The sequence below is a fragment of the Elephas maximus genome, chromosome 22 (assembly GCF_024166365.1).
Source record: "Elephas maximus indicus isolate mEleMax1 chromosome 22, mEleMax1 primary haplotype, whole genome shotgun sequence".
NCBI lineage: Eukaryota > Metazoa > Chordata > Mammalia > Proboscidea > Elephantidae > Elephas > Elephas maximus.
In genome coordinates, this window is record NC_064840.1 from 20966759 (window position 1) to 20993068 (window position 26310).

Here is a 26310-nt window from a genome sequence, read left to right on the forward strand (position 1 = left end):
AGAACCCCAAAACCATTAAACTCTTTTAAAAAATTATATCAAGAGAGGAAGCCTACAAGGCAGTCAGTGGAAACTGTTATCAGTCATGACACTGAAAGGTCATTTCAGGATGGAAAGAACGCAGGGAACCTCGATTCTCAAGTACAGGGGTGCCTGGAGGTCCCAGACCTGGCATTTCAGCTTAGGGGAGAGATGCCCATCCTGAGCTGCTTGTTTTTCTGCTTTGCATGATGTTATTCCGTGTGGAGGGGCTCACTGAAACTACAGAGAACTCCTATCACATAAAGCAGAGTCCAACTCACAGGAGGCTGAATGCCCCATCTCGACAGGCTTGTCTAGCCCTGGAGTCTATGTTTGTCCCTAACAGGATCTCCTGGCCCCAGGAGCCTGTCTTCCTGTGAGGCAGCGCTGATGGTTAGACTTTATCCAGCCCAGGGGTTAGCAAACCAAATATGGCCTGAGACCGGCTTTTCTGAAGTTTAATTGGATCACAGCTACACTCACTTGCTTATATACGGTCCACGGCTGTTTTTGTGTTCCACGCAGTTGAGGAGTTGCAGCCGAGACGTCAGGCACTGTGAGGTCCTACAGTCTGGCTCGTGACAGAAGCCTGCTGTGCCTGCCCTAGCAGGCCGGCATCTGGATCCAAACCACGACCTGATCACATCACTGATCACAACCCTGTCTAGAAACAAGGATGTGCAAAATAAGTGAAAGAATTAGGAGACTCAGGCTGATAAGGATGTGTGGAATGTCTTTAAGATGATATTTATTATCCTGAACACTAGTCCTGGAAAACTACTTCTGGGATCAGCTCTTTCTAAATGCGAGCGCCTCACACCCGGTGAGGTCACTGTGTCGGAACCCCGAGGCCCCACCTATCAGTGGCTTAGAACAAAGGCTCATTGTCGCTCAGGTGGGATGTCCACCATCAGTTGACTGGAGTGCAGCTTTTTTCATTGTCAAAGTAATTCCTGCCCATCATCACAAATGAAAATAATGTGTGGTGTAAAGCACGAAGTGAGAATTTCCTTTTCCTCCTGCCTCATCCCAACTCCATCCCTTAGTGGCACCACCTTTTTTTTTTTTTTTAATTTTGTTGTTGGTGAGAACATACACAACCGAACATACACCGGTTCAACCAGTTCTACATGTAGAATTCAGGGACGTTGATTGTGTTCTTTGAGTTGTACAACCATTCTCACCCTCCTTTTCTGAGTTATTCCTCCCTCGTTAATGTAAACTCACTGCCCCCTAATGTTCCTATCTCATCTTTCAATGTTGTTAATTTGATCCCATATAGTTATTAAGAGAGCACAATGCTCAAGGCAGACATTTTTTACTAACTAAGTTAAGCTATTATTTGGTTTTAAGAAGACTTCTGGGAATACTTTTGGTTTAAGGTTTAAAGATTATCTCAAAGCAACAATAGTTCCCAGGGGTTCATCCAGCCTCTATGGCTCCAGAAAGTGTGGAATCTATGAGAATTTGAAATTCTGTTCTACATTTTCCCCCTTTTGATCAGGATTCTTCTATAGAGCCTTGAATCAAAATGTTCAGTAATGGTAGCTGGGCACCATCCAGTTCTGGTCTCATGGCTAAGGAAGCAGTTGTTCATAGAGGCAATTAACCATACATTGCATTTCCTCCTCCTATTCCTGACTCTAAGGAGGCCTGGTGGTGCAGTGGTTGAGTGCTCGGCTGCTAACCGAGAGGTCGGTGGTTCAAACTTACCAGATAGTCTGTGGGAGAAAGTGTGACAGTCTGCTTCTGTACAGGTTACAGCCTTGGAAACCCTGTGGGTCAGTTCTACTCTGTCCTGTAAGATCACTGTGGGTTGAAATTGACTCAACAGCCATGGTTGGCTTATTCCTGACTCTTCTCTGTTGTTCCAGGCAAATAGGGACCAATTGTTGTATCTTGAATGGCCTAGTGCAAGCCTTTAAGACCCCAGGAACTATACAACAAACTAGGAGGTACAACAGAAGCACTAAACACGTTATTAGGCTAATTAACTGGGAGGTCCCATTAAATCATGATCCTAAACCTCCAAACCAAGAAAACAAATCCCATGAGGGTATTTGGTTGTATATAAGCAGCCTCAGCAGCTATTCTTTTTGTATGTGTGTGTGTCATTGTAAATATGTCTATCACACGACTTTTGCCAGTTCAACTTTTTACAGCTGTACAACTTACTGTCACAATTACAATAACTGGCTGCAATCCTACCCTTAATCAATGACATTTTTCCATCACTATAAACCGAAATTCAGTGCTCTGTAACCAATAACCCCCTTTTTCCTCTCCCTCTTGCCCCTGGTCACCACTAAGAAACTTTGGTCTCTGTACATTTGCCTTTTCTTATTGTATAAGTGAGGTCATAGGGTATTTGTCCTTTTTTTATTGTGCTTTAGCCGAAATTGTACAGCTCAAGTTAATTTCTCATACCAAAACATATACACATGTTGTTTTGTGACATTAGTTGCAATCCCCAAAATGTGACAGCATGCTCCCACCTTCCACCCCGGGTTCCCTGTGTCCATTCAACCAGTTCCTGTCTCTTCCTGCCTTCTCATCCTGTCTCCAGACAGGAGACACCCATTTGGTCTCATGTATCTGCTTGAACTATGAAGCACAGTCTTCATGAGTATTATTTGGTATTATAGTCCTGTCTAATCTTAGTCTGAAGAGTGGGTTTTAGGCATGGTTTTAGTTCTGGGTTAGGAGAGTGTCCAGGGCCATAGTTTTGAGGGTTCCTCCAGTCTCTGTCAGACCATTAAGTCTGGTCTTTTTACGTGAAATTGAGTTCTGCCCTGCACTTTTCTTCTGCTCCATCTGGGACTCTCTGTTGTGTTCCCTATCAGGGCAGTCACTGTTTTTTTGATTGACTTATTTCACTCAGCATAATGTCTTCAAGCTCCATCCATATTGTAGCATGTATCAAGACTTCATTTTTCCTACTGGCTGAGTAGTATTCCATTGCATGGATGTGTACCACATTTTGTTTATCCATTCATCCGCTGATGGGCATTTATGTTGTTTCCACCTTTTGGCTATTGTGAATAGTGCTACAGTATACACTGGTGTACAAGTATCTGTTTGAGTCTCTGCTTTCAAGTCTTCTGGTAGTTCTATTTGTAGTTTTTTGAGGAACTGCCACACTGTTCCCCAATGGCTGCGCCATTTTGCATTCTACCACCAAGGAATAAGGGTTCCAATTTCCCCACATCCTCACCAACCTGTGTTATTTTCTGTTTTTTTTTTTTTTTTTTTTAATCTTAGCCATCCTGTTATTATTAGGTACCATTGAGTCAGTTCCAACTCATAGCAATACTATGTACCACAGAACGAGACACTGCCCAGTCCTGCCCCATGCTCACAGTTGTTATGCTTGAGCCCCATTGTTGCAGCCACTGTGTCAGTCCATCTCATTGAGGGTCTTCCTCTTTTCTGCTGACCCTGTACTTTACCAAGCATGATGTCCCTCTCCAGGGACTGATCCCTCCTGACAACATGTCCAAAGTATCTAAGAGGCACTCTAGCCATCCTTGCTTCCAAGGAGTGTTCTGGTTGTCCTTCATTCAAGACAGATTTGTTCCTAGTGGGAGTGAAATCGTATCTCTTTGTGATTTTGATTGCATCTCTCTGATGGCTAATAGGAAACCCTGGTGGCGTAGTGGTTAAGTGGTTAAGTGCTACGGCTGCTAACCAAAGGGTTAGCAGTTCGAATCCACCAGACGCTCCTTGGAAACTCTATGGAGCAGTTCTACTCTGTCCTACAGGGTCGCTATGAGTCGGAATCGACTTGACGGTACTTGGTTTGGTTTTGGATGGCTAACGACGCTGAGCATCATTTCATGTGTTTGGTGGCTGTCTGAATGTCCTCATTGGGGAAATGTCTATTCAAGTCCTTTGCCTGTTTTATAATGGGGTTATTTGTCTTTTTGTTCTCAAGTTTTATGTATATATTGGTTATTAGGTTCTTATCGAATACATGGTTTCCAAAGATATTCTCCCCATTGGTAGCTTGTCTTTTCACTTTTTTAGTAAAGTCTTTTGATAAACAAATGTTTTAATTTTTATGAGGTAGTGGCATCACTCTTAGTACTTTGGTATATGTCATCATTTTTCTTTCCTTTGATGCTAGAAACACATTTTCCACTTTAAATGGAGGGTTTTCACAGCACTTTATCTTACAGCTGACTTTTCTTCCCTTAACCCTCTTCTTTGAAAGCTCTGCGTGCCCACTGTGCAGGTCTGCTCCCATCCACTGTTAGTGTCTGTGTGAAGCCGTGCGTGGGAGCGTTTTTCTATCTCACTTTCTTTGCTACTACGAACCCTGGGACAGTGGCCATTCTTGCCACGTTTCCTTACACACTCAAGCTTGTCTGTTCTCACAGTAAGTTCTTAGAAGTGGGGTTTCTGGGTCAGACAGTGAGTGCGTTTTACTTTTTGAGAGACATTGCCCAATTGTGTTCCCATCCTCACAGTCTCCTGCACTTGAGCTCAGGTGACAGTTTTGCATTTCCTTGATTGTTTTTGAGGTCAGTCATGTTGTGTTTGGTCATTTGAGGCAGGCACAGGGCAGAAGAGCCCCTGCCCATGTGGCATTCTCTCGGGCCCTAGAAGAATGCGTATTGGGAGAGATGAGTCTTGGGACTGCCCCACTTTTATCCAGAGGCACAGTGTCCTATTCTGTTCATTTGAATTTTATCATAGTATTTTAAGAATACTTGGACATACCCTCGAAACTCTTGTCCTGAGATAATCCTTAAACCTTAAACCAAAAATATCCCCTGAAGTCTTTTTAAAACCAAATAATAGTTTAGCTTAGCTAGTAGAGAATGCCTGCCTTGAGCATTATACTCTTTCGAGATCTATCTAGATGGGAGCAAACTGGCAACAGCAACTCAAAAGATTAGATATGAACCTTAAGGGGCAGTGAGTTTATGTAAATGAGGGAGGAACAATTCAGAAACGGAGGGAGAGACTGGTTACACAACTCGAAGAATGTAATCAGTGTCACTGAATTACACATGTAGAAACTGTTGAGTTGGTGTATATTTTGCTGTGTATATTCTCAACAACAACAAAAATTAGAATTTACAAAAAAACAGCTTGAACATACTGTGAGCTATTTCTTAGCTCGTAATATTTTCCTTGGGCGAGTATGTCCCTAGAGGCACGTTAGGAAAGGCTAAGTCATTTACTCCAAGGACAGTACCATCTTGGGCTGTGATTTTTTTTGGGGTGGGGGGAGGGGATAGAAAAGTATGAAGACTTCATCTTGCCCCCCCCCACCACATCTATGTGATGCATCTGACCTGCTTTAGAAGGGGCAACAGGAGCATTTTGAGGGACCTGTAGGTTTTCAGGGGAAGACAATCTCTTTTGTGATACCATCTTATAACCTTTCTAATTGGATCCAGTCTTTTGGCCTGATGAAGCTCACGCTTTGAAAGCTGGTTTTGCTGTGATTTTACAACAATGCCAGCAGAACGTTGAGGCTGCTGGAGTCAGCCGCTTCACTGCCTTGGGATGGACGCCATAGCACTGGCTCAACATAATGGCTGCTTCTCGTAGGATGGGGTTGTGGGCTGGTGGCGCTGAGTCTCTGCTCTTTCGTAACTTCTTCCAGACCCATTAAACCAAACCCATTGCTGTCGAGTCAATTCCGACTCATAGTGTTGCAGGGCAAGGCTTCCCAGCTCGGCACTAAGCCTGCCTAGGTTCTTGCCTTCTTTTTACCAAGAATGACCAGGAGAGGCTCAGAGGTTCCACACGAACAAAGATTTATTAGTGGCAGAAAGAAGGCAAAGGCTCTCGAGGGAGAGACGAGAGGGGTTTCTACCTACGCTAGCCTCTAGTCTCTTTCTGAACAAAGGATTTCCTAGGATTTATAAAAGTTTTTAGGTGGGAAAACGGCATCATCTTTATTCATTAAATGGGTGGAGATTTCCAGGAGAAGGGGAGGGACTACGAAAATCAAATGCCACGCAGTTAGAATTCAAGATGGATTTCCTCACAGAGGTTGCTGGAACTAAGATGGAGTCTGTCACAAAGGCTGCCAGCATGTGGAACAGGACTTATTCTGGAATGTTGTGCATGCGTGATGCCTCTGGACCTTGGTTCGAGTCCCGGTGAGGGATCACTGCTTATGTTTGTCTCACGTGGAAGGTCATTCATAGGCCACGTTGATCTTTACTGCGCACGCTCGGCACCTGGTGGGGACTTAAAAAACCACCTTGAAGAAGTAGTTATCTACTTGATTAGTCAAGGACGTCTGTTAACGGAATGTGGAAAGAAAAGATTAATTATTCAGAAAGAAATACATTCTAACAACCCATGGCGGGGTGGCGGTGAAGCTTGTGCGTGGGCTCCGATCCAGGAATTTAGGAGTATTGAGCCAGAATTCCTCTACCTCAGCCAGTCTGATTCCTTGTCTGTCTCAACAGTGAGCCTGTAGGACGGAGTAGAACTGCCCCGGAGGGTTTCCAAATAGCACCTAGTAGAATAGAACTGCCGGCCTTTTGGTTAGCAGCTGTAGCTCTTAACCACTCCCAGTAGAGCTAATTAAGACACTGAACAGTCTCTCCGGGAGCTCCAGGGTGTGGTTACTTCCGGGCTCGCTTCTCGGAAGGAAGCTCCTGTGAGATGCCTGTCCTGAGCTCAAGTCCCAGGGCCCCCAGGCCTGTAGCTGCCCACCCCCACCCCCACCCCCACCACAGGGCACTGTGTGTCGCACTCTGCAGAGCAGCCCTCAACTCACACCGAGTTCCCTTCTTGAAAAGCACGGTTTCTCCATTTCCATCCCAAGATGCACAACTCAGGACTAAATTTTGTCTCACTGAGCAAAATCTTGTAATAAAACATTTTTCTTCTTTGCAGTCCTTCCAGGGAAGTCAGGGACGAGCCTACCTCTTCAATTCTGTGTGAGTATTCCTGGTCAATACTCGCATGGACAGGTCACACTCACTGTTAAATACACATACCTCTTCTGTACATCCATTTAATTGGTTGGCTATTCACAGCTGGATTGTGCAAATACACTCCGTCAATGATGTGAAAGAACTCTAGGTTTGCCCATAAAAGCATAATTCTTGTATCCGAGAATTTAATCTTCCACACACATTTTGGTTTAATTGATTCCTGTGTGAGACAGGCTTTGGTTTTTAGTGTACTCGGCAGAGCTGCAGCCATCTCCTCACAGTTGTCCCCTCCTGGGATTCTCCTGGGGAAATAAAAAGCAGTTTGATCTCATAAAAGGTGGTAGTGGGCAGAGGGTGGGGGAGGCAGGGAGTTAAGAAGGAACGGTGCTGGCTTCTGGAAAGTTCCGGTTTCTTCTAGTAAAGGATGGGCTCGGGGAAATTAACGCCACAGATTGGAGGCAGGTGGGAGCGAGTCACACCCCCACAGGCTGGGTGGGGGTGGGGAGTGCTGCTGCCTGCCGTGGGGTGCCCGTCCCTAGCACTGTCCCGCACCCCTTCTTCTCTGCAGGGTGAACGTGGGCTGCGGCCCCGCCGAGGAGCGAGTTCTGCTCACGGGTTTACACGCAGTGGCGGATATCTACTGTGAAAACTGCAAAACCACCTTGGGCTGGAAATACGTGAGTACCCGTCTTACTGTAATATGTCACAGAACGCACCCATTTACTATAATAAATAAAACATGTTACAAACAGGCACAAAATTAACACACAAAGGAGTGAGCTCTCCCACTGACATCTGGTGGAGTGGAACGGTCAAACAGTACATCTTTTACGATAAAATTTCTTTAAGCCAATTAAAAGTGTATCTGATCCCATGGGCACACCTACATTTTCATGAACAAAACCAGCATCTGGTGGAGGGAGCCGCCCACTGTCTGCAGACATGGCTGTCCCGCCCCTGCTGCTTGGACTCTCAGCCCCACTGAGCGAGGGGGGCCCTGAGGCCCAGCAGTCAGGCCCAGCCACCTTGGGGAAATGCCATGGCTGTGCCTGTGGCGTTCATTTGCAATAACAATCCCAGCAGACCCTCTTGCAGCGCCAGGTGCCTTGGGCTCCTGGGTCTGTTTAGGATCTAAAGATAGGATTCAACCCCCCTCCTGCCATGGGCTCTTACTCCTTCCCCCCTTTCTCCTGCACCTTGCGTGGGGTGCGACCCCCCACCCCCACCAGCTCCATCTCTCGAAAGCACAGAGGGTCTTCTCATCCAGAGAGAAGCTGCCCTCTTGGCTGCCCTCCTCCTCCCCTGCTGCCCAAACTTGACGTTACTGCTCTGCCCCTTCACCCCCCACCCCCCACGCACTGATACTCTCCGAGGCCGGGTCCTCATTGCCAAGGCCACGTTTCTGTGTGGTGCGCCTGGAACCTGCAGCGGTGGCCTGGAGAGGCACCTTCTGCTTGGAACCTGTCTTCTCCACCTCTCTGGCCACCTAGCCTCCTTTGTCTCCTTCCGGTGCCTTCAGCCTCATGTGGTTCCAACCACCTGTGTGTTGGCATCTCCCAGACTGTCCCTCCAGCAAAGGCTGTGTGTCCAGGGCCTCCTGGCAGGCCTGTGCACAGAGCGGAAGTTGGGGGTCGGGCTGGGTGAGTGCCCCCTTTGAGAGCCCTCCTGCCCTGGCCACCCGGGGCCATCTGTCTGCTTGCTCGCTCGCTCTCAAATTAGGTATGAGGTGCACAGTCTACAGTGGGAGTGTGCCCACAAGGCCTGCCTGTGCCCTAACCCTCTCACCTGGGGTCCCCGCATCCGCACCAGGTGCTGCCCACCTGTCCTTGCAGCTTCTTCCTTTACTGCAACGCTCTTTCCTGTCTGCTGGCCTGAGGTGGTGAGCGCAGTAGGCAGGGCATGCCAGCATGGGCTGTACACATATCCTGGAACAGCGTGACAGAGGGAGCTGGGGACACCCTGCCCGTCACAACTCACCCACGAAGGTTTCCCCCCGAAGGGCATTCTGTCCCTCCGGACACCTCTGGCTATACGTGTACGTGTGTACTTGCTGTCAGTCTCCTTTCAGACGGAACTCCTGAAAGGGAGCTTCCCCCGCTTTGCACCTCCGCAGCTGCCCTACACATGAACAGATTCAAATCCATACTTCCCCACACATTCAGTCATAATTAAGGACACAGAGTAAACCCACACTGACTGGATGGCACTGTCCCCTAAGCTGTTCTCCCTCTGGGCAGAAGATGAGTGAGCGCTCTCCACACTGGGGAGAAGGAAACGGGAACACACACGGCAACATCTGTGTGCAGATAACGGATTGCGCGCTTCTTTGCCAAGAGTATAGTAAAATTGAAAAAATGAAATAGATTCTGTCCTGACACCTTCTCTCTCCACTTTTTTTTTTTCTTTTCCCCAAGGAACACGCCTTTGAGAGCAGTCAGAAATATAAGGAAGGAAAATTTATTATTGAGCTTGCCCACATGATCAAAGACAATGGTTGGGAGTAAAGCGAGGCTTGTCGTGCTATTTGAATGCCATTTTGTGAAAGAGCCTGTGAATGTACCGGAGACCTGGGGTTGTCCTGGATGACACTGTTTCTTGAACTTTAAACCTCACAGGCGTCTGTGCCGGCTCCTTGGGTAAGGCCCACCCTCCGATCTGTTCTCTTCATGTACATGGTTGTTTCTGAAGTTTTTCAATGACCCCTTTCTAACTTCTCAAGTTCCAGAGAAAGAATTAACCAACTGGTGACTTACCTGTCTACTTAATATCTTCACTGTCTGTAGGGTGGGGCCTCTTTAGAGAGCAGTGCCTCACCCCTCCCTTTTTCAAGTGGTGGTATCTTTTTTTTTTTTAATTTTTTTGATTTACAAAACTACACATTGCTTGTTCCTCTCACAGATGAACTGTTAAGAGCATTGTGTTCCTTTAGGAATATTCTAGAGAAGTCAATGAATTTACACATCAAGAGGGGTTTTTAAGCCTTGTTTGAAAACAGGACATCCCTGGTAACACTTTACATAAGCTGCAAATAGGGAAGGGTATCTAACGGGAACATTGATTTAAGCCACTGGATTTCTTATCCCGAGAGCAGTGGATCAGGTGTCAGAGAGGCAGGGCGTCTCCTGTTCTCAGCAGTGGCAGTCTTTCCAGCTTCTGATCCCAGGCCCACCCTGCCAGTGGTGACAGGGGCTCCATGGCAGGGAACTGCTTTGCTCCATGTAGTTAGGCTTTACACGCCGCACAGAGCAAAAGTCGATTTCATGTCCCTGATGAAAAAATGATTTTTGCGTATGAGAAAGGCCAGAACCAGCAGAAAGAACTTCAGCTGGAAATTGAAGATTCCTCTTGAGATCGGCCAGATTGTTTTCAAGTAGTTCAAAAAAGGTTAAAATTGCAAGATAGTTTAAAGTTTTTTAAGTGATGCAGTCTGGTTTGCTGGGTGGGCTGTGCCCCTCCCCTCTCGCCTGGCTGTGCTAAGTGGAAGAACACGAAGGGTGCTGTCAGGGCCTGTGGTGGCCTGGGCCTCTGCAGGACGCGGCACCACGCAGGGTAGTGGATTTGAGACTCCCCAGATAGTGCCTAGCCTGCCTCATGGCTGCCAGGCCCACCGCCTGTGCAGGGGGGCAGGAGAAAGGTCCTGGAGGCAACCCAGAAGGAAATGTAGCAATTTGCCAGGCAGGGACTGAGGGGCAGAGCCTGCCACAGTAAGAGAATGGCCTGCAGTCTGACTCTAACCCTGTCCTAAATCCAGAGCAGGGCTCTGCAGGTGCTGAGTGCTATGCTGGCTTGGCCTCTCACCGCTGGAGCTTACCTTTGGGCCATCCCTGCCCCACTCTGGGCCCGGTGGCAGTGAGGTGACATCCTTGCTGGCACAAGCCCTGACAGACACATGAGCACAGCGCCTTCATAAGCTCATTTCCCCTGTAGATTTAGGCTCTCCCAGCATGGTCTGTATTTTTCCAGGTCGTTTACAGCTTTTAGAGCACGCATCCACTCACCCAGTGGCACTCGCTGCCCAGGTCTGAATCTGAGGACGCCTGTCTTGTAGACTGCCACATGAAGTCCCCAACTCTGGCTTCAGTGTTTAGTTAAAACCTAATGGGGCTGAAAGACATCTTGAGGGTTGGGAACTTAGCTTGAGAACTTAGTTGTCATTCCACTTGTGGTTCTTGGTTCCCTTTTACGCGTGGGAGTTTGCCTCAGCCTTGCTGGAGGCTCCTAGAAGGGTGGGACACAGCCGGGGTTGTGTTGACACCGGAACCACTGGGGGGCGTGAGGCGGTCGGATCCCCAACCTCTGCTCCGGAAGTGGGTTCTTAGATTGAAGAGAGACTTTTGTATATACTAAAATTATATTTAAAGTTTTATATGTTCTGAGCGAGTTTACTGCTCCTTCTATTTGAGCACTTTGGTTTCTTGTACTGTTGTCTTTTGTGGTGGCATTTGAAGTTTTTTTATTAGCGGTCTTATTATTTTGTATTTTTTTTTTGTCATTGATACCAACAAAACTTTTATCACTTTTGTGTTGGTCTTCTGCAAAATACAAGCTCCTTTCAAACCAAATGAACTGACCATGAGCTGCTTCAGGGAAGTGATACTCACCAGCTACAACCAGATGTGCTGGTGAACTGTGCTGGAATGTTCCACCCTCTTAAATTCCTGAACAGTGAATATCATCCAGTGAATTTTATTTATTTAAAATATTTTTCCTTAAGACAGTGGGAGGTGATGCCAGGGTTATAAAATATGTCATATGTAACAAACTAGGGCCATGTTCTGGGAGAGTGGGTGTTTCAGGTTAGCTTTGTCGCTATTTTATATATACATAGTATTTTTATATCTTCATACTTACTCTTGATGGCATCTGTCAGGTTTTAAAAAGGATCAGAAATGGACATTTTCTCAAAAAACCTTTTAATTTACCTGATGATCTCACCAGGTGCTTACAAAATCAAAGTGGTTTAATATTTAGAAAACTACAATTTAAGCTCTGAAACGAACTACAGAAATGCAGACAGCAAGGCTCCTGGTGCCCACTGTCCTCTGCGCTGAGGCCCCAGCCCTTGGCCTGGCAGGGCACGCGTGGGTGAGGTGCTGTGGCTCCGTGGGCCTGCCCTGGAGGAGCGGCTGGGAACAGCAGCCAGATTCCTGGAGGCTCGCCTCACGGCACAGGATTGTGGAACATCACCATGGAGCGCCACCGTGTCCTCTGGCCGCACGGCCAGGCCTGTGGTTCTCTCTGTGTCTATGTGACGTTTAGAAATAAAGCTTTCAATGGTCACCATCTCTGCACTCTGGTGCTGCCCTGCCCTCCTGTTGCACCACAGGGGCAGGTCACCCCTCTGTGGGAGCCACGGGCGCCTCAGGCCCAGCACGCGTCACACCAGTTCCTGCCTCAGAAGCACCATCTCCAAGGCTCAGAGCTGTCAGAGTCTAAACACAACTGGGGCTGCGGTCTGGCTGGGCTGCTCACCCCGTTCCGTCCTGCAGGGCCAGTCCACCCTCCACCTGGGTGCCTGTACACACCTCTCAGCACGGGCTGGTCTCCGCAGTGTGCGCCCACACTCCCTGGCCTTTCCAGGACCTCCAGCCCCCCGCTTGCACCCCTAAGCTACTGCATGCACCTGACCCCCAGCTACAGTCTCACCCAGCCCATCGCACGTGTGACACGGGCTCTTGGGGGCAGTGCAGACTGCACACCTCCCACAGGTGTTACCCAGACGTCTGTCTGAAGGTGGTCCTTGAAGTCCCTGAGGACATGGTGGGTGTGGGAGCCCAGACCACCCCTCTGCAAAGAAGCTGGCTGGGGTGCAGGCTGGAGCTGGCTGGCTAGGTGAGGCGTGCGGAGCTTGTTCTTGGTGTGATGAATGGCTTGAAACACGGTAACAGAGGTGTGTCTCCTGGGACTGCCTGGCGGCTGTGCAAGCGAGGATGAGCAGAAAAGAGGCACGAGTGAGCGGAGACTCTGCTGTGCTGTCCAGGGAGGGGCACAGGGCTGGCACAGGTGTCTGCAGCAGAGATGGAAAAAGCAACGAGAACCAAGACATGTTCTGGAAGCAAGAGCTGTCAAGACTTGCAAAGACTTAGAGGTCTTGGGAGAGGGAAAGGAGGAAACCAAGAAGCAAGTCAAATTTCAGCTTGATGAGCTGGGAGGTGGCAGGGCCTGCTGAGGGTGCTGGTATGGGCAGGGGGAGGTCAGACAGCGCAGTAGGGAGGGACATGCTACCCCTGAGGTTTGATGCTCTTACAGCCTTGGGGCTAGGAAAGATGGGCCGGGTGTTCCAGGATGAGTTCGCAGCGCCCACTGCCTCAGGACAGAGGTCAAGGGAACAGAGCCAGGTTGGTGTGAGCTGAGGAATGAACCGAAGCGAGGAAAGGTAGGCAAGTGTAATCCTTCTGAAGATATTTTACCAAAAAATGGGGGGGTCAAAGGAGGGCTCTGGAAGTTGGGGGCATGACTGCCGCTGGCCCAGCAGCATCAGAGCAAGTGGGGAAGCAGCAGCGCCCAAGCCAAGCGATAGCCGAGCACACGCGGGGTGGTGTCAGAAGTGGTCATGCCAACTCCCCAGGGCTCTGCCCCATCCTCCTCCAGGACCAGTAGGAGCAGGAGGCTGCACCTGGCATGGAGGGGTGTCTTGTGACTCAGGCAGAGTGGGGCCGTGCATGGAGCAGCACAGGCACCCACTGGACAGATGAGGCATGAAGGGAGGAGTGGTGGGAGGGGCGGCTGTGGCGGCGCGGGGCCGGTGGTCACTGCTGGGGGCACTGGCCTGGGCGAGCCGGACAAGCAGGAATAGAAACGGGTTCTGAGAGGCGCACCAAGGGTCTCGTCCAGGTTGTCAACTGCACTGCCACTTGAAGCACAGGAGGCTGCTGACAGAGGCCACGCTGGCCTGAGTGCTCAGCTTCTGATTCCTGGGGTCTGAGAATCCTTTTTAACAAGTCCCCAGGTGATGCCACGGGCCCAGGAACTGACTGGGTACACAGACCAGCCCTGAGATGACAAGGGTATGGGGGTAAGAAAACGCCCACACCCCTGCTGGGAGACAGCCAGCACTCTGCAAGGGTGTGGGGAGGGGAGGCTGGGTTCCCAAGGCCTGAGTGGCTCTCAGCAGAGGGGGTCTGGGCAACAACAAAGCTTTATTGAGTCTCTGCGGGAAGCCAGCCTTCGGAATGCAGAAGCTCCAGGTCGGCTACCAGGAGCTGAAGTCCCCAAAGCCTCTGCTGGGCCTCTTCTTAGCTGCGGGGGCGGCGGTGCTAGTGGATGGCTCTTCCTCTGCTGCCCGCTTCCTGGGAGGATAAGAGCCAGACTCTGCTGCCATCTAGGTTCCCAGGCCCCAAGCTGGACACCACATCCACCCCCCTGGCCCCCTCACCAGCCCCACCCCGTGGAGGCAGCGGGCATAATGTGTGTCCCCACGCACACCCACCTGCACACCCTATCCAGCCCTGCTGGAGCCTGCCTGCAGTGAGCCCTGCCTGCAGTGAGCCTGTCTGTACTGAGCCCTGCTTGCAGTGACCATGCCTACAGTGAGCCCGCCTGCAGTGACTGTGGCACAGAGCTCAGACCTTATGCTGCTTCCTCCCCATTGACCAGGCCAGACTCATGGGCATCAGGAATACTGGTGGAAGGACACACCCAAGACACTGGTTCCCAGCCCCACTCACGTGGCCTCTGGGCTGATGTACTTGCCAACCCCCTGGCGGTACGCTTGGGGTCCAGGGCTCCCCAGCTGGGGCTGGCTTGTCTTCACAGTGGTCTCCAGGGCCTCCTCTTTCAGCTGCGTCTTCTTGCGCTCCTCAGCAATCTGTGGGGAGCAGGACATGGCTGGGCCAGGGCCAGCACGGCTGGGCAGTACCTCCTTGGACAGAACTCGGACTCACAGGTACATGTGCCCACCCCCCCACCCCAATAAGAAGGACTCACCCATGGTCCCCCTGAAAGTGGCAGCCCTGCACCCCTCACCTGAGCATCAGCCTCCTCATAGGGGTCCACAAACACTGTGGTGGACTCGATGCGGATCTCCTCCTAGTGACAGAGTGGCAGAAGGGAAAGGGCACTGATCAGGGCCAGCAGGCTCCTCCACCTCCTCCCTCAGGGGCCCAGGCCTGAGGTTGCAGCCAGGAGGGAACAAGAGAGCCCCTTGGCCCTCCCCAGGCACATACCTTAGGGCGGTCAGTTTTGGGGTCACTCTCCACGTTCTCCATGGCTGTCAGTGTGTCGAAGCCTCCAACAACCCTGAAGCAGGAAGAGGTGAGGTCTAACCAGGCACCCCTAGGCCAGTCCCCAAGGCATTCCAGGAAGAGGCACCTCACATGGATGACAAAGTCGGATGGGCAGGGCTGGGCTGGGACAGGGTGGCATGACAGCCCCACCATCAGCAGCTGGGCTATGAGCAGGGAGAGGAGGGGCCAGCAAGCCGGGGCCTGTGGGCCATTTCTGGCTCCTGTGTTTTTGTAAATAAAGTTTTATTTGCACAAAACCACCCCCATTTGTTTACACTCTGGCTGCTTCTGTGCTACAACAGCAGCGTTGAGTAGCTGTGACAGAGATCAGAGGGCCCATCTGGCACTTTACAGAAAAATTTTGCCAACCCCTGGACTAGAAGAAGAAAAAGACAGGGTGCAGTAACATCAGAAAGAGGGCCCAGGGGAGAAGGGAGGCTGGGCACCAAGAGCAACTGGCCAAACAGGGCTGGAACTGAGTCTTGGAGAGCCAGCCTCACCCCAGCAGATGCTCCAAACCCCTTCTCCTGCCACAGCCACAGCCTTCAGACAGAGTGACAGTAACCACGGCAGAATGGGCGTGAGGCTCCGGTCGGGGAGGCAGTGGGGAGACCCACCGGAGAGAACGCCCTCAGAGCTGCTGCCCTGCTGACGGCCCAGGCACCATGCAGCTTCTTACCGCCCAAAGATGGTGTGCTTCTTGTCCAGGTAGGCACAGGAGCGGAAAGTGATGAAGCTGAGGAAGGAGGTGAGAGGGTGAGGTGGAAGCACGTGGGACCCCGTCCAGCCTGCCTAGGTCCTCCCACATCCCAGAGCTTACTCTAGAACCCAGAGCTTACTCTAGAACCCAGAGCTTGCACAGGCGGACACTTGTGTGTGGCTTCCAGCCCCCACCCAGGGCAGGCCGCCAGATACTCCAGGCCTTGTGCGCCAGGAGAAAGCCTAGCACGGCCCCAAGGGAAGCAAGCAATGGGAGGTACTGTGTGTCTAGGCCTGCCCTCCCCCGGCCACAGCTCACCCACCAGCAGTACCCCATGCCCAGAGCCAGTGGCTCATCGCCCAAGCTTGCCCAGCACAGGCTGTGGAAAACAGGAAAAAGGAACAGCCTAGAGACAAGTGGGTCAAATTCTGGCAAAATAAAAATTATCCAGCTGACCCAAGGAGTGAAGCCTCCACTAAGGAATCGTCATGAAAAACTGACAGGAGATGCGAGAGCTGTCCTGGACCAGAGAGGGCTTCTTGGCCGAGTTCCCACTAAGTTTCAATGAGCAGCTGGAGCCAGTGTCAACTCTCCCAGGCCACAGGAAGAATGCCAGCCCCCAGTCGCTGCATGCAGGCAACGTAACTCTAAACTAAGGCCGGACAAAGCCAGTGTAAACACCCAGCCCCAGCTCCCGCCATACAGACAGTGGCCGGCACGCTAAACACCAGAGCAAGAACCCAGTTGTGCAAGAGTGACCCACCAGGGGTCAGTCCAGGAACCCAACTCTGCTACAAAACTGGAAAATCTACTCAACCTGGTGGCTACACCCACAAACCCAAGGGAGGAAAAAGCTGACGTTCGCACTGACAGATGCTAAAAAGGGACCTGAAAACCCAGCAACCTCTCCTAAAACAACAGGCCCAATGACAAACGTTCTCAGGTGGCAAAGGAGCACTTCCCCGGAGAGCAGCAGAATGCCCCCTCCCGTGACCCAATGTGGCCCAGGATGTGATGGTGGAGCACGAGGAAAGAGGAGAGGACCCCATCTCACTGAGGGGCTGGACTATCTAGGGAACCAGGAGCTCTAATAAAAGCTTCTGAATTATAACAGGATTTGATAACTGGCTAGATGACACAAGCAGTCACCACTTAGAACTGGAATGGGGGGAAATCCATTTACGATAATATCACAAACTATAAAATGTTAGAGAGCAGCTTTCTCCAGGAAGGCATCGGACCCACGCGCAGGGAACTATCAAATCGCAATAGATATAAAACCCACCGGAAGAGAAAGTCAGCCCTGATCTTTGATTGAAGATGTAACATATGTATCTATTCTTCCGAAATACAGATGTGGTGTAGTTCCAATTAGCAACCCAACAGAACTCTCAAAGCTTTAGATAAAGTGATCTTACAGTTCACATTAGAGGATAAACAACCAAAAAGAGCCAAAAAGTGTGAAAATGAACAGTGAGTGGGGACCTACCCACTAGAACATACTGCAGAGAGGGCCGATACAATCAAATAAACACAGTCTGGTGGAGGAACAGACAGGAAGAGCAGTGGAAAAGAATTAAGTCCGGAATTAGATCCCAACTTACATGAGAAGTTAACATATGCCTGGAGAGGAGGGAAAGAGGTTCTCCTGGCATATCTGCTCGAAGCAGAGTCCTGTGCAGCAGAAAGTTCTCAGCAGGACACCTCTGCTTTAGGATATACAGGATTCACAGGGCCTGGCTCCCTGGAAACTGTCCCCCCAGACAGGTGGCCATGGTGGATATGGAATGGAGCTCCCACTGTGGGAGGCAGCCTGCACACCTTGCCCATCACTCTGGGTCAGAGAGCACACGGCCATGTGACAGGGAGCAGGCACCCCTTGCCTGTGCCCACCTGTGTCACACTCGACCACGGAAGGACCTGACTGACTCCACAACCTGATAACCTGTGTTAGTCAATGGCGAGGCCAAAGTCAATGAAGAGAAAGATGGCTTATTCTCTGAGTGATGCTAGCAGAACTAGCTACCCATCTGGAAGAAAACAAAAATGCTTTGCTTATCATATGCAAAAATACTGGATAAATATGTAATACAGAAATTAAGATCTTCCAAAATTCCAGAACACATACAATTGACGTGGGGAAGCTTCTTAAATCAACTGAAAACTCAAAACTATTAGAGAAATATATTTTAATATGTAGTATTTAAAAAAATGGTATCTTTCTAATTAAATTTTAATATTTGGAACACAGATAACTAACCTACAAAGTCTTAAAAAAAAATACAAACCACTTAATAAAAAAATAGAGTTGACAAAAGGACAGGTAGACATTGAAGATTTTTAAACATCAAAGAATGGAACAGATGAGATCATAAAGCTCCTAAAGGAGGAATGTACCAAGGCTGACCGAGAAAGGAGCAGAAAACCTAACTAGAGCAAAAACCGTGAGAAGAGCAGTTAAACTGCACACATACACACACATCCCTGTACACACACACACGCACACGCCTCCACCGAACAGAAGACTTTATAGGTGAATTCTACCATACAGTCAAAAAAGAGATCACCCCACACCATTCCGGAAAATACGAAACGAGGCTAATATAACGTGATGTCAAAACCAGACACAGATAACACGAGAAAGGGAAGAGGCCAACTTGGGAACACAGACACCCAACTCTTAAATAAAAGTGCTTAACAAGCCAAACCTAGTGAATTTACAAAAATATACCATAACAGAGGTGAGCTGCAACGTATTTTCTGACGCTACAGCTCACAGGAGGGCTGGACACTGGAAAATCTTTAATGCCCTAAGAACGAACACTCCCCCTCACAAAGTGCCCACAGGCATGTGGACAGCGGCGCCAGGGCAGCTGGCTCACGTGTGTCCCCCTCAGCTGTGACCAGGGCAGGACAGGCCTTCCTGCCCACAGGGCTCCCTCCCGGCCAGGCCTGGCTGAGCCTTCTTGCGTTCTCCTCTCCCAGGGTCAGCCCTGCGCTGTGGTCTGAAGGTGGCCTACCCACTCCTGTTCCCTCCCCCGTCACCTCCACGGGCGCTGTCTCAGTAAATCTCCTGCCTGTTTTATCCTGGAATCTGTTCTCAGACACAAGCGCTATTCATCACAGCCAAAGACTAGAACGATGTCCATCAAACATAAAATGTACAAACTGTGCTGTGCTCACACAGACACTGGGCACACCCCAGCCCTAGGGGAGACTGCCACGGCCTTCCCTGAAACCTCCGAGAGACAGGGTGCTGGGATGGGGACGGGCTACACACTTCAAGTGGACATTCCAGGATGCCAGCACCACCTCCACCAGACTCCACTTCTTTCTCCTCAAACCTCCTCATGCCGCCTCAGTCTTACTCCCAACTGCTGCCTCCCGTCTTCCCCCAAACCTCCATCTCAGTCATCCTGGGCCCCACCCACCCCTCATTCCCAGACTTCCCTCCTTGGTTCATGCCTCCCTCAACCTACTGCTTTATAATGACAAACATGTCCGGGGGCCCACGGCACCTTAAAAATAAGCAAAAAGAACCACAAGACCCTCTTCAAGGCCACATTCATCCCCTTGATCCCACTGTCCCCAAAACTGTCCTCAGTGCAGTCATCCACACCTACAAGTGGCCCAATCTTCCTTCCCTGACCCCTCGCATGCAGTGTTCTGCCCTTGCCCTTCCTCCTCAGCCAGCATGTTCCACACTCTTCCCCCCATGCCCTTTCTTGGGGGCCCTGCAGCCCCTAGACACCAGGGATGCCCAGATCTTTGCTTTCAGCCCATCCTCGCTCTCCTAGGTCAAAACGTTGACCTGCTGGGACAGCTCCAGGTGGGTGTCTCATAGCTCCTGACAGGTCAATGTTCAAGACAGAGTTCTTGGTAACCAAACACCTTCAAACACCTTTTCTGGGTTTGAAGGCTTCGGACCTTAGTCTCATGGGACAACTCAGTCAACTGGCATCACCAAGTTCATGTCCTGCATCCTAGTTCGGTGAGTAGTGTCTCGGGTTTAAAAGCACATGAGCAGCTATCTAAGATACAACTATTGGTCTCTACTTGTCAGGAGCAAAAAAGAAAGGAAACTGAAGTCTCAGAGAAGAAACTAATCTGTAGGGCTAATAACCTATACAAGCTATAGCCTCTTCTATCTTGAGACCAGAAGAACTAAATGGTGCCTGGCTACCACTACCAACCGTTCTGATCAGGCCCATGACAGATAGACTCCAATAGAAAAGGAGAAAAACGTGGAAAAAAACTCAAATTCTTAAAAAGTCCAGACTTACTGGACCAGTTAAGACTAAAGGACTCCCTGAGACTCTTTAAACTCTGAACTGAAACCAACCCCTGAGGTCACCTTTTAGCAAAATAACAAATTGGTACACAAAGTATATTATCCGTAAGTATCGCCAAACCCGTTGCCGTCAAGTCAATTCCGACTCGTAACGATCCTATAGGACAGTGTAGAACCCATGAGTACAGTGTTCCATTAAAAAACCATCTATGTGAGACCAAAAGGTCAACAATTACTCTAAAGCAAAAATGAGAACGGACGGGAGCAGGGAAACTAGAGCACTGGAAATGGAACAACCAGAACATAATTAAAGAGAATGGTGACACGCTGTGAAAAATGTTAACTAATGTCACCGGACAATTTGTGTAGAAACTGCCAAATGGGAACCTAACCTGCTGTGTGAACTTTCATATAAAACATTATTTTAAAAAAGAAGAGTTCTTAGTCTCCTCCCCCAGTGTTCCCATCTCGATAAATGGCACCATACCCAGCTGGCAACCCTGCCTCTGTCCCCATGGTCAACCGTCAGGTTGAAGCCACCTACCCCTCTCCACCTGCCTGCCCCCACCCCACCCTGGGCACCACCGCCTGTCCTGCCATCCCCCCACCCTGCCTTCACTCTCTGCCCTCCCCGCCAAAGCTATACATCCATTCCGTACAGCAGCTGGAGCCTCGGAGAACACCATTCTCCTCCACTGAAAAAACTCGTCTTTTCCCTTGAAGCCCTTCTGTGTTCAGGTACTAAGAATCAAATTCAGACCTTTCCCACAGCACCCCTGCTGGCACCCTCTCCTGCCAGTCTGCCTCCCGCACTCAACCCTCCCTTCACATGGGTCTAGATTCAGTGTGTGAAACATGTGAAACTCTCCATGTATGGTCCCCTCCCCTGTACACACACATCAGCCACCTCCTCCAAGAAGACCCTTTCAGTCTCCCTGGTAATTACTGACTTCCTCTTTCATAAGGAGCCCTGCTGGCACAGTGGTTGAATGCTCAGCTGCTCACCCCACCAGCTGCTTCCCGGGAGACAGATGTGGCAGTCTGCTTCTGTAAAGATTACAGCCTCGGAGACCCCGTGGGGCAGTCCTACTGACATATAGGGTCACTATGAGTTGAAATCAATTGGACAGCAACGGTTTTTAGTTGTTGACAGGAGTCCCCTGGGTGGTGCAAATGGTGAATGCCCTCGACTGCTAACCAAGAGGTTGGAAGTTCAAGTCCATCCAGATGTGTTTCGGAAGAAAGGCTTGGCAACTTACTTCCGAAAAATCAGCCACTGAAAACCCTGTGGAGCCCAGTCCTGCTACGACATGCGCTGGGTCGCCGTGAGCTGCATTCGGCTCCGCAGCAACTGGTTTTTGGTTATTTCATAAGCACACATCACAACGTGTAGCACTGTCTGTGGACTTAGTCTGCGGTGCCCCCTTCAAATGCAGGTGCACATGCCTAGCACACACGGCAGCCTAGCACACACGGCAGCGTCCGTGTCATGGGCATATGGAAATCTCCCTTGGGTGTGCTGCACGCGTTCTGAATTGGACTCACGAGAAGCACAACCTCTAGGGCAGAGCTGCAGGGCTTTGGGACCACCCCCCACCTTACCCACCATGCCACTCACAACTGAGACTTGTTGGTGTTGGGCCCCGAGTTGGCCATGCTGAGGATACCCCGGCCCGTGTGGGAGAGGTTGGGCCGGAACTCGTCTTTGAAAGGCTTTCCCCAGAACGACTCTCCACCTGGAAAGGAACAGCAGGTTGGCAGCAGGTATCCTCGAGGACACGAAGAGGGAGCCTCTCAGAAGGCCTTCTCAGGTACCCCCTCCACAGGCTGGGTGTCGACCTCATGCCAGACACGCTGCAAGGGGGTGGTGTTATGGATTGAATTGTGTCCCCCCAAAATATGTGTTTTAAATCCTAATCTCTATGCCTGTGATTATAATCCTATTTAGGACTAGGTTGTCTTTGTTACGTTAATAAGACAGGATAAGTGTAGGGTGTGTTTTAAGTCAATCTCTTTCAAGATACAAAAGAAATTAAACGAGCAAGCAAAAGCAGCAGAGATAGGGGACGACAGATGTCAAACCACATGGAGATCTCTAAGGAACCAAGAAGCAGAAGCTGAAGAGACAAGGACCTTCTCCCAGAACCGACAGAGAGAAGGCGTTCTCCCAGAGCCAGCGCTCTGAATTCAGACTTCTAGCCTCCTAATCTGTGCGAAAATACATTTCAGCTTGTTAAAGCTATCCGCTGTGAGATTTCTGTTATAGCAGCACTAGATAGCTAAGACGGCAGGCAAGCTCACTGTGCCTGGCCCACCACCTGCCTGCCAGCTGCCCCCTCAGCAAGTTCCCCTAAAATGACTGGCTCACCCCTAAGCAGGCTTGTGTCCATTTCAGTGCTTTTTGAAATTTGTTCATTTTTTAGCATTTTTAAGAAGCTTTACATTGGTCTCAAGAGCACCTCCCTTATAAGAGCTTAAGAAGCAGTGGCACTGAGGAAGAGGGAGCTCAAGAGCCACGCACATGCTCCTGTCACATTTCAAACACATGGCTTTTGGTTTCCTAGAATTCTGCTTATTCTTAACGTTGGCACCTGCCTCCAGGGAACTCAGGGGGAGAATGATAGAGTCCCTAAGGAGATCAGACTCACGGCGGTCGGGGGCAGCATAGCTCCAGAACTCTGTGCTGAGCCCCATGGAGCGCCAGGCACTGGCTAGGTGAGCACAGGCAAGAGCACCTGGTGGGCCTCCAAGGCTCATGGCACCCTGTCGCAAACTCCCCTGGCTCTGCCCAGCCCCTGCACCCTCACATGGGAGCATCCTTGTGTGGGGCCCAGCCCTGAGGACAGAACTTGAATGGTCACAGTTGCAGGTAGTTATCACTCACATGGGAGTGCTGGAATGGCCCTGGGACAAGCAGCTGACAAGCTGAGGTAGGCTTTAGGAAGCAGTAGAGTAGGGAACCAGCCGGGTCTAGCCTCCCTGGCTGGCTCCCTCTTGCCCTGTCAGGTAGCACTGTGCCCTAGATGGTGGTGGCAGCCCTGCGGCCCCCGTGCAGCCTGGCTCCTTTGCCGTCAGTCGGCTGACCACAGACAGGGCCCTGGCTCTCCCTAGGCCTCAGGGTCCTCCTCTGTTACACAGGATGCATCTACCCACCTCACCTGGGGGCCGTGTTTAGATGGTGGTAGGATACTGGGGTGCCGCAGCATTCCTGGCTAGAGCTTGCAGGATGCTAGCACCCAAGCCCCATGGGAGTGCAGCTGGGGTGGGTGGGTCTGGGAGGCCAGACTAGCTCAGTGTGCTCATGCAGTGCTTTCTCAGAACTACGCCCGCTCTCCCTGCCAGCCACTGACGGCAAAGAGCAGGACGGAATGGACCTGGACTCTGTGGAGTGGCCCACTGACACACCCCATCTCCCACCTCAACCCCCTGTACAACACGAGAGGCCTGGGGGATGTGCTTGGGGGCTCAGTGGCGGCTGAGCTGTGTCTGACCCAGGTCTAGGTATATTCCACACCAAGCTCGCACTGTGCACCCCACCCTGCTCCCTTGTGCCGAACGGAGCAGCCAGAGTAGCCCAGGGAGGAGGGTCAACACCAAGACCTACCCGTGCCAGTGCCAGTGGGGTCACCCCCTTGGATCTGCAGGAAGAACAAGTGGCAATGAGTAAGCTCCACCTTCCGTACAGAGGCTCCTGACCCCTGGCCCCTCCTACCCGCTGGGGCTGACCCTCGATGAGCCATTCCCCACTACCCTCCCTTCCAGGGGCCGCCAGCTGCCCTATTTCCTCCCCTCTCACTGAGGCCCCCGCCCTCAGGGCTGCCCACTGCCCAGCTCCCTGCCCTCAGGGCTACCCACCGCCCAGCACTGACATCCACATTCATGCAACCTCCTGGTTTGACTGAACCAGAGTCCCACTTGTCCAACAGGCCCAACGCGCTCTTGGTGAGGACAGGGTCCCTCCTAGGCACCTCGCTGAGCAGACCTCCAGGCCTTGCCCTGGCCGAGTGGCCTGGCCCGGGTGCCCCTGGGAGGGGTGGGGAAGAGCCAGCCCAGGTCCCTCTATGCCCTGAGCACGTCTGCAGCTGTGCCAACCTGCACCACTCACCACGAAGTTCCTGATGGACCTGTGGAAGATGGTGCCGTCATAGTAGTGCTTCTTGCAGAGCCTGATGAAGTTCTCACAGGTCTTGGGCGTCTGCAAAACAGCCCAGGTGCTGCTGTGAGGAACGCAGCAGTCGGAGAGAGGCTCCAAGTGCCACCCGGCCCTCATCACGAGGCAGAAGACGGCCACTAGCAGCCCTCAGAGCCCAGACCCCAGCCAGTCCCACCAGACTAGTAAGACGGGCCAAGAGCTCAACAATGAAGCAGCACGTGGAGCACCACGAGAAGGCACCAGAGTGCAGCTATGGGACTACACCCAATGTGTGCATGCACCTGCCCAGGAAAGGTCCACAGGAAATGCCCCAGACTACTAACAGGTCTCCCCAGGGTGGGCACTTCCCTGATCTAGACAAGTGGGATGTTTTGTAAGCACACACTTCCATTCCATATCGACAATGTGGCTGCCAGATGACCACACAGAGCCCTCAGAGTTCGGGGAGTGGGCCGTGGCTTGCCCTCCCAGGGACACCGGCCTCCCCAGCCCCGCTGGGCTAGCCCTGCACCCACCAGGTCGCAGTGCAGCTCCAGGTTGAGGTCACCCCTGTTGGTGTGGAGCCGCACGTAGCCCTTCTTCTTTACAAACTGGTAACGCAGGACGTCTTCATCGATGGCGGCTGCAAACAGAGGACCTGAGCTCCCCAGCCTGCTTGTCACCCTGAGGAAGCCCCATCCCATGGCCAGGGGTCCAGACTTTGGACAAACAAGTTCAGGACTAGCTAACATCTAGCCTGGGAAGGGGCCTGGCTTGGAAAGAGCCCAGGGTGGGAGCCCACGGGTCTGCCTGGACCTGCACAGGCTCAGCTGGGCAGCACGGGGCAGGACAGGGTGAGCCTGTGGGCACCGTGAGCTCAGCAAGTAAAAGAGGCTCCTGGAAAAGCCTAGAAGTGGTGGCGGGGGTGGGGGAAGAGGAGTGTAGGGGTGAGAAGGCTTAGGGCTCAGATGGCAGGGAACACGGCAAGAAGGGCACTTGGGGACAAGGCCAGTGGCAGCCTGGGCAGATCATGTGCAGAGATGGGACCTCGAGGCAGGGGCCCCGAGGGGCCTGGCCTGGAGCCTCTGTCAGGGAGGCCCCCTGCAGGCAGAACAAGACAAGGAGAGGGCCTTCTAGCTCCATGCCTCCCCAGACACAAAGCCCACGTACAGAGGGCCTGGCCACCCTGGGGTGACAGCTGGCATGAAAGCAGGTGCCAGGGAGGAAAGGAGGCGTTTGCCTTCTGCTCTCACACCCTGTTCCACTGCAGAGCACAGGGCAGCTACCTGCTTCATGCGTTGTCTCTGGAGCCATGGCGGTGGAGGTGAAGGAAGCGCTGACCTTCCCAGTGGAGTAGTGGGCCTGCAGAGAGAGTCCGACCAAACATCAGCAAACTGGGAGCCAGCCCACAGGAGGGTGTCCGGCCCTTCAGCACGTGCTGTTCCTGAGGCTCAGAAGGGCTCCTCCAAGAAGGCTCCCTTGACCACCTTCCCGGCGCCCACCTCCCCAGACTCTTCCGCCGACTTACGGCGTTCAGCTTGTCCACTTTCTTCTTCTCAGGGGCCTTCATGGTGGCCGCCAGAACCTCGTCCCCTTTGAACTCCTTGTAGAGCTCCTGCAGGGTCTCCCGGGTCTCCGCGTTTGTGTTTTTCAGGTAGTAAGACGGGTCCTGTTTGGCTTTTTCTTCATCTGCAAAAGAGTGCAGAGTGGCCCTGAATAGCCAAGCCCCAAGCAACTCACCCAGAGGCGTGTGACAGGGACAGACGACCAAAGCTGATGCAACAGGTGACACACAGGTGGGCTAGACTGGGGCAGCTCTGCCCTGGGAGGGCCCCTCACAGCTGCACTCCTGCTGTAGAGACCTCACCTGCCACAGCCAATGAGGGCAGGTGCTCTGGGGGGGACAGGGGATGACTTGTGTTCCTTCTTTGTATTTATCTGTGTGTTCCAATGTTTTTACAGTACGCTTTGCTTTTGTAATTTGAAGAGTCATCTTCATTTAAAATAAGAAGTGGTTGAGGCCTTCCCAGATG

The 26310-nt window shown here is 51.4% G+C and overlaps 2 protein-coding genes across 3 annotated transcripts in view; one reads left to right on the top strand and one right to left on the bottom strand.

Moving 5' to 3' along the window:
* The window catches only part of YPEL1 (yippee like 1), a 41385-nt gene extending 29597 nt beyond the window's left edge, over positions 1-11788 (top strand). For both annotated transcript variants that reach the window (XM_049866021.1, XM_049866020.1), the window contains 3 exons: positions 6889-6932; positions 7498-7606; positions 9344-11788. In XM_049866021.1, the coding sequence (XP_049721978.1) occupies positions 6889-6932; positions 7498-7606; positions 9344-9433 (243 nt within the window). In that variant the 3' untranslated portion in view covers positions 9434-11788. The remainder of the gene's footprint in view (positions 1-6888; positions 6933-7497; positions 7607-9343) is intronic.
* Positions 11789-11920: 132 nt separating this feature from the next.
* Positions 11921-26310, bottom strand: part of PPIL2 (peptidylprolyl isomerase like 2) — a 32604-nt gene continuing 18214 nt past the window's right edge. The window contains exons 10-20 of the mRNA XM_049866018.1: positions 25806-25966; positions 25564-25639; positions 24814-24920; positions 24251-24340; positions 23750-23783; positions 21764-21881; positions 15834-15890; positions 15095-15167; positions 14895-14957; positions 14597-14736; positions 11921-14218 (exon numbers count right to left, since the gene is read on the bottom strand). Coding sequence (XP_049721975.1) covers positions 14122-14218; positions 14597-14736; positions 14895-14957; positions 15095-15167; positions 15834-15890; positions 21764-21881; positions 23750-23783; positions 24251-24340; positions 24814-24920; positions 25564-25639; positions 25806-25966 — 1016 coding nt within the window. The 3' untranslated portion in view covers positions 11921-14121. The remainder of the gene's footprint in view (positions 14219-14596; positions 14737-14894; positions 14958-15094; positions 15168-15833; positions 15891-21763; positions 21882-23749; positions 23784-24250; positions 24341-24813; positions 24921-25563; positions 25640-25805; positions 25967-26310) is intronic.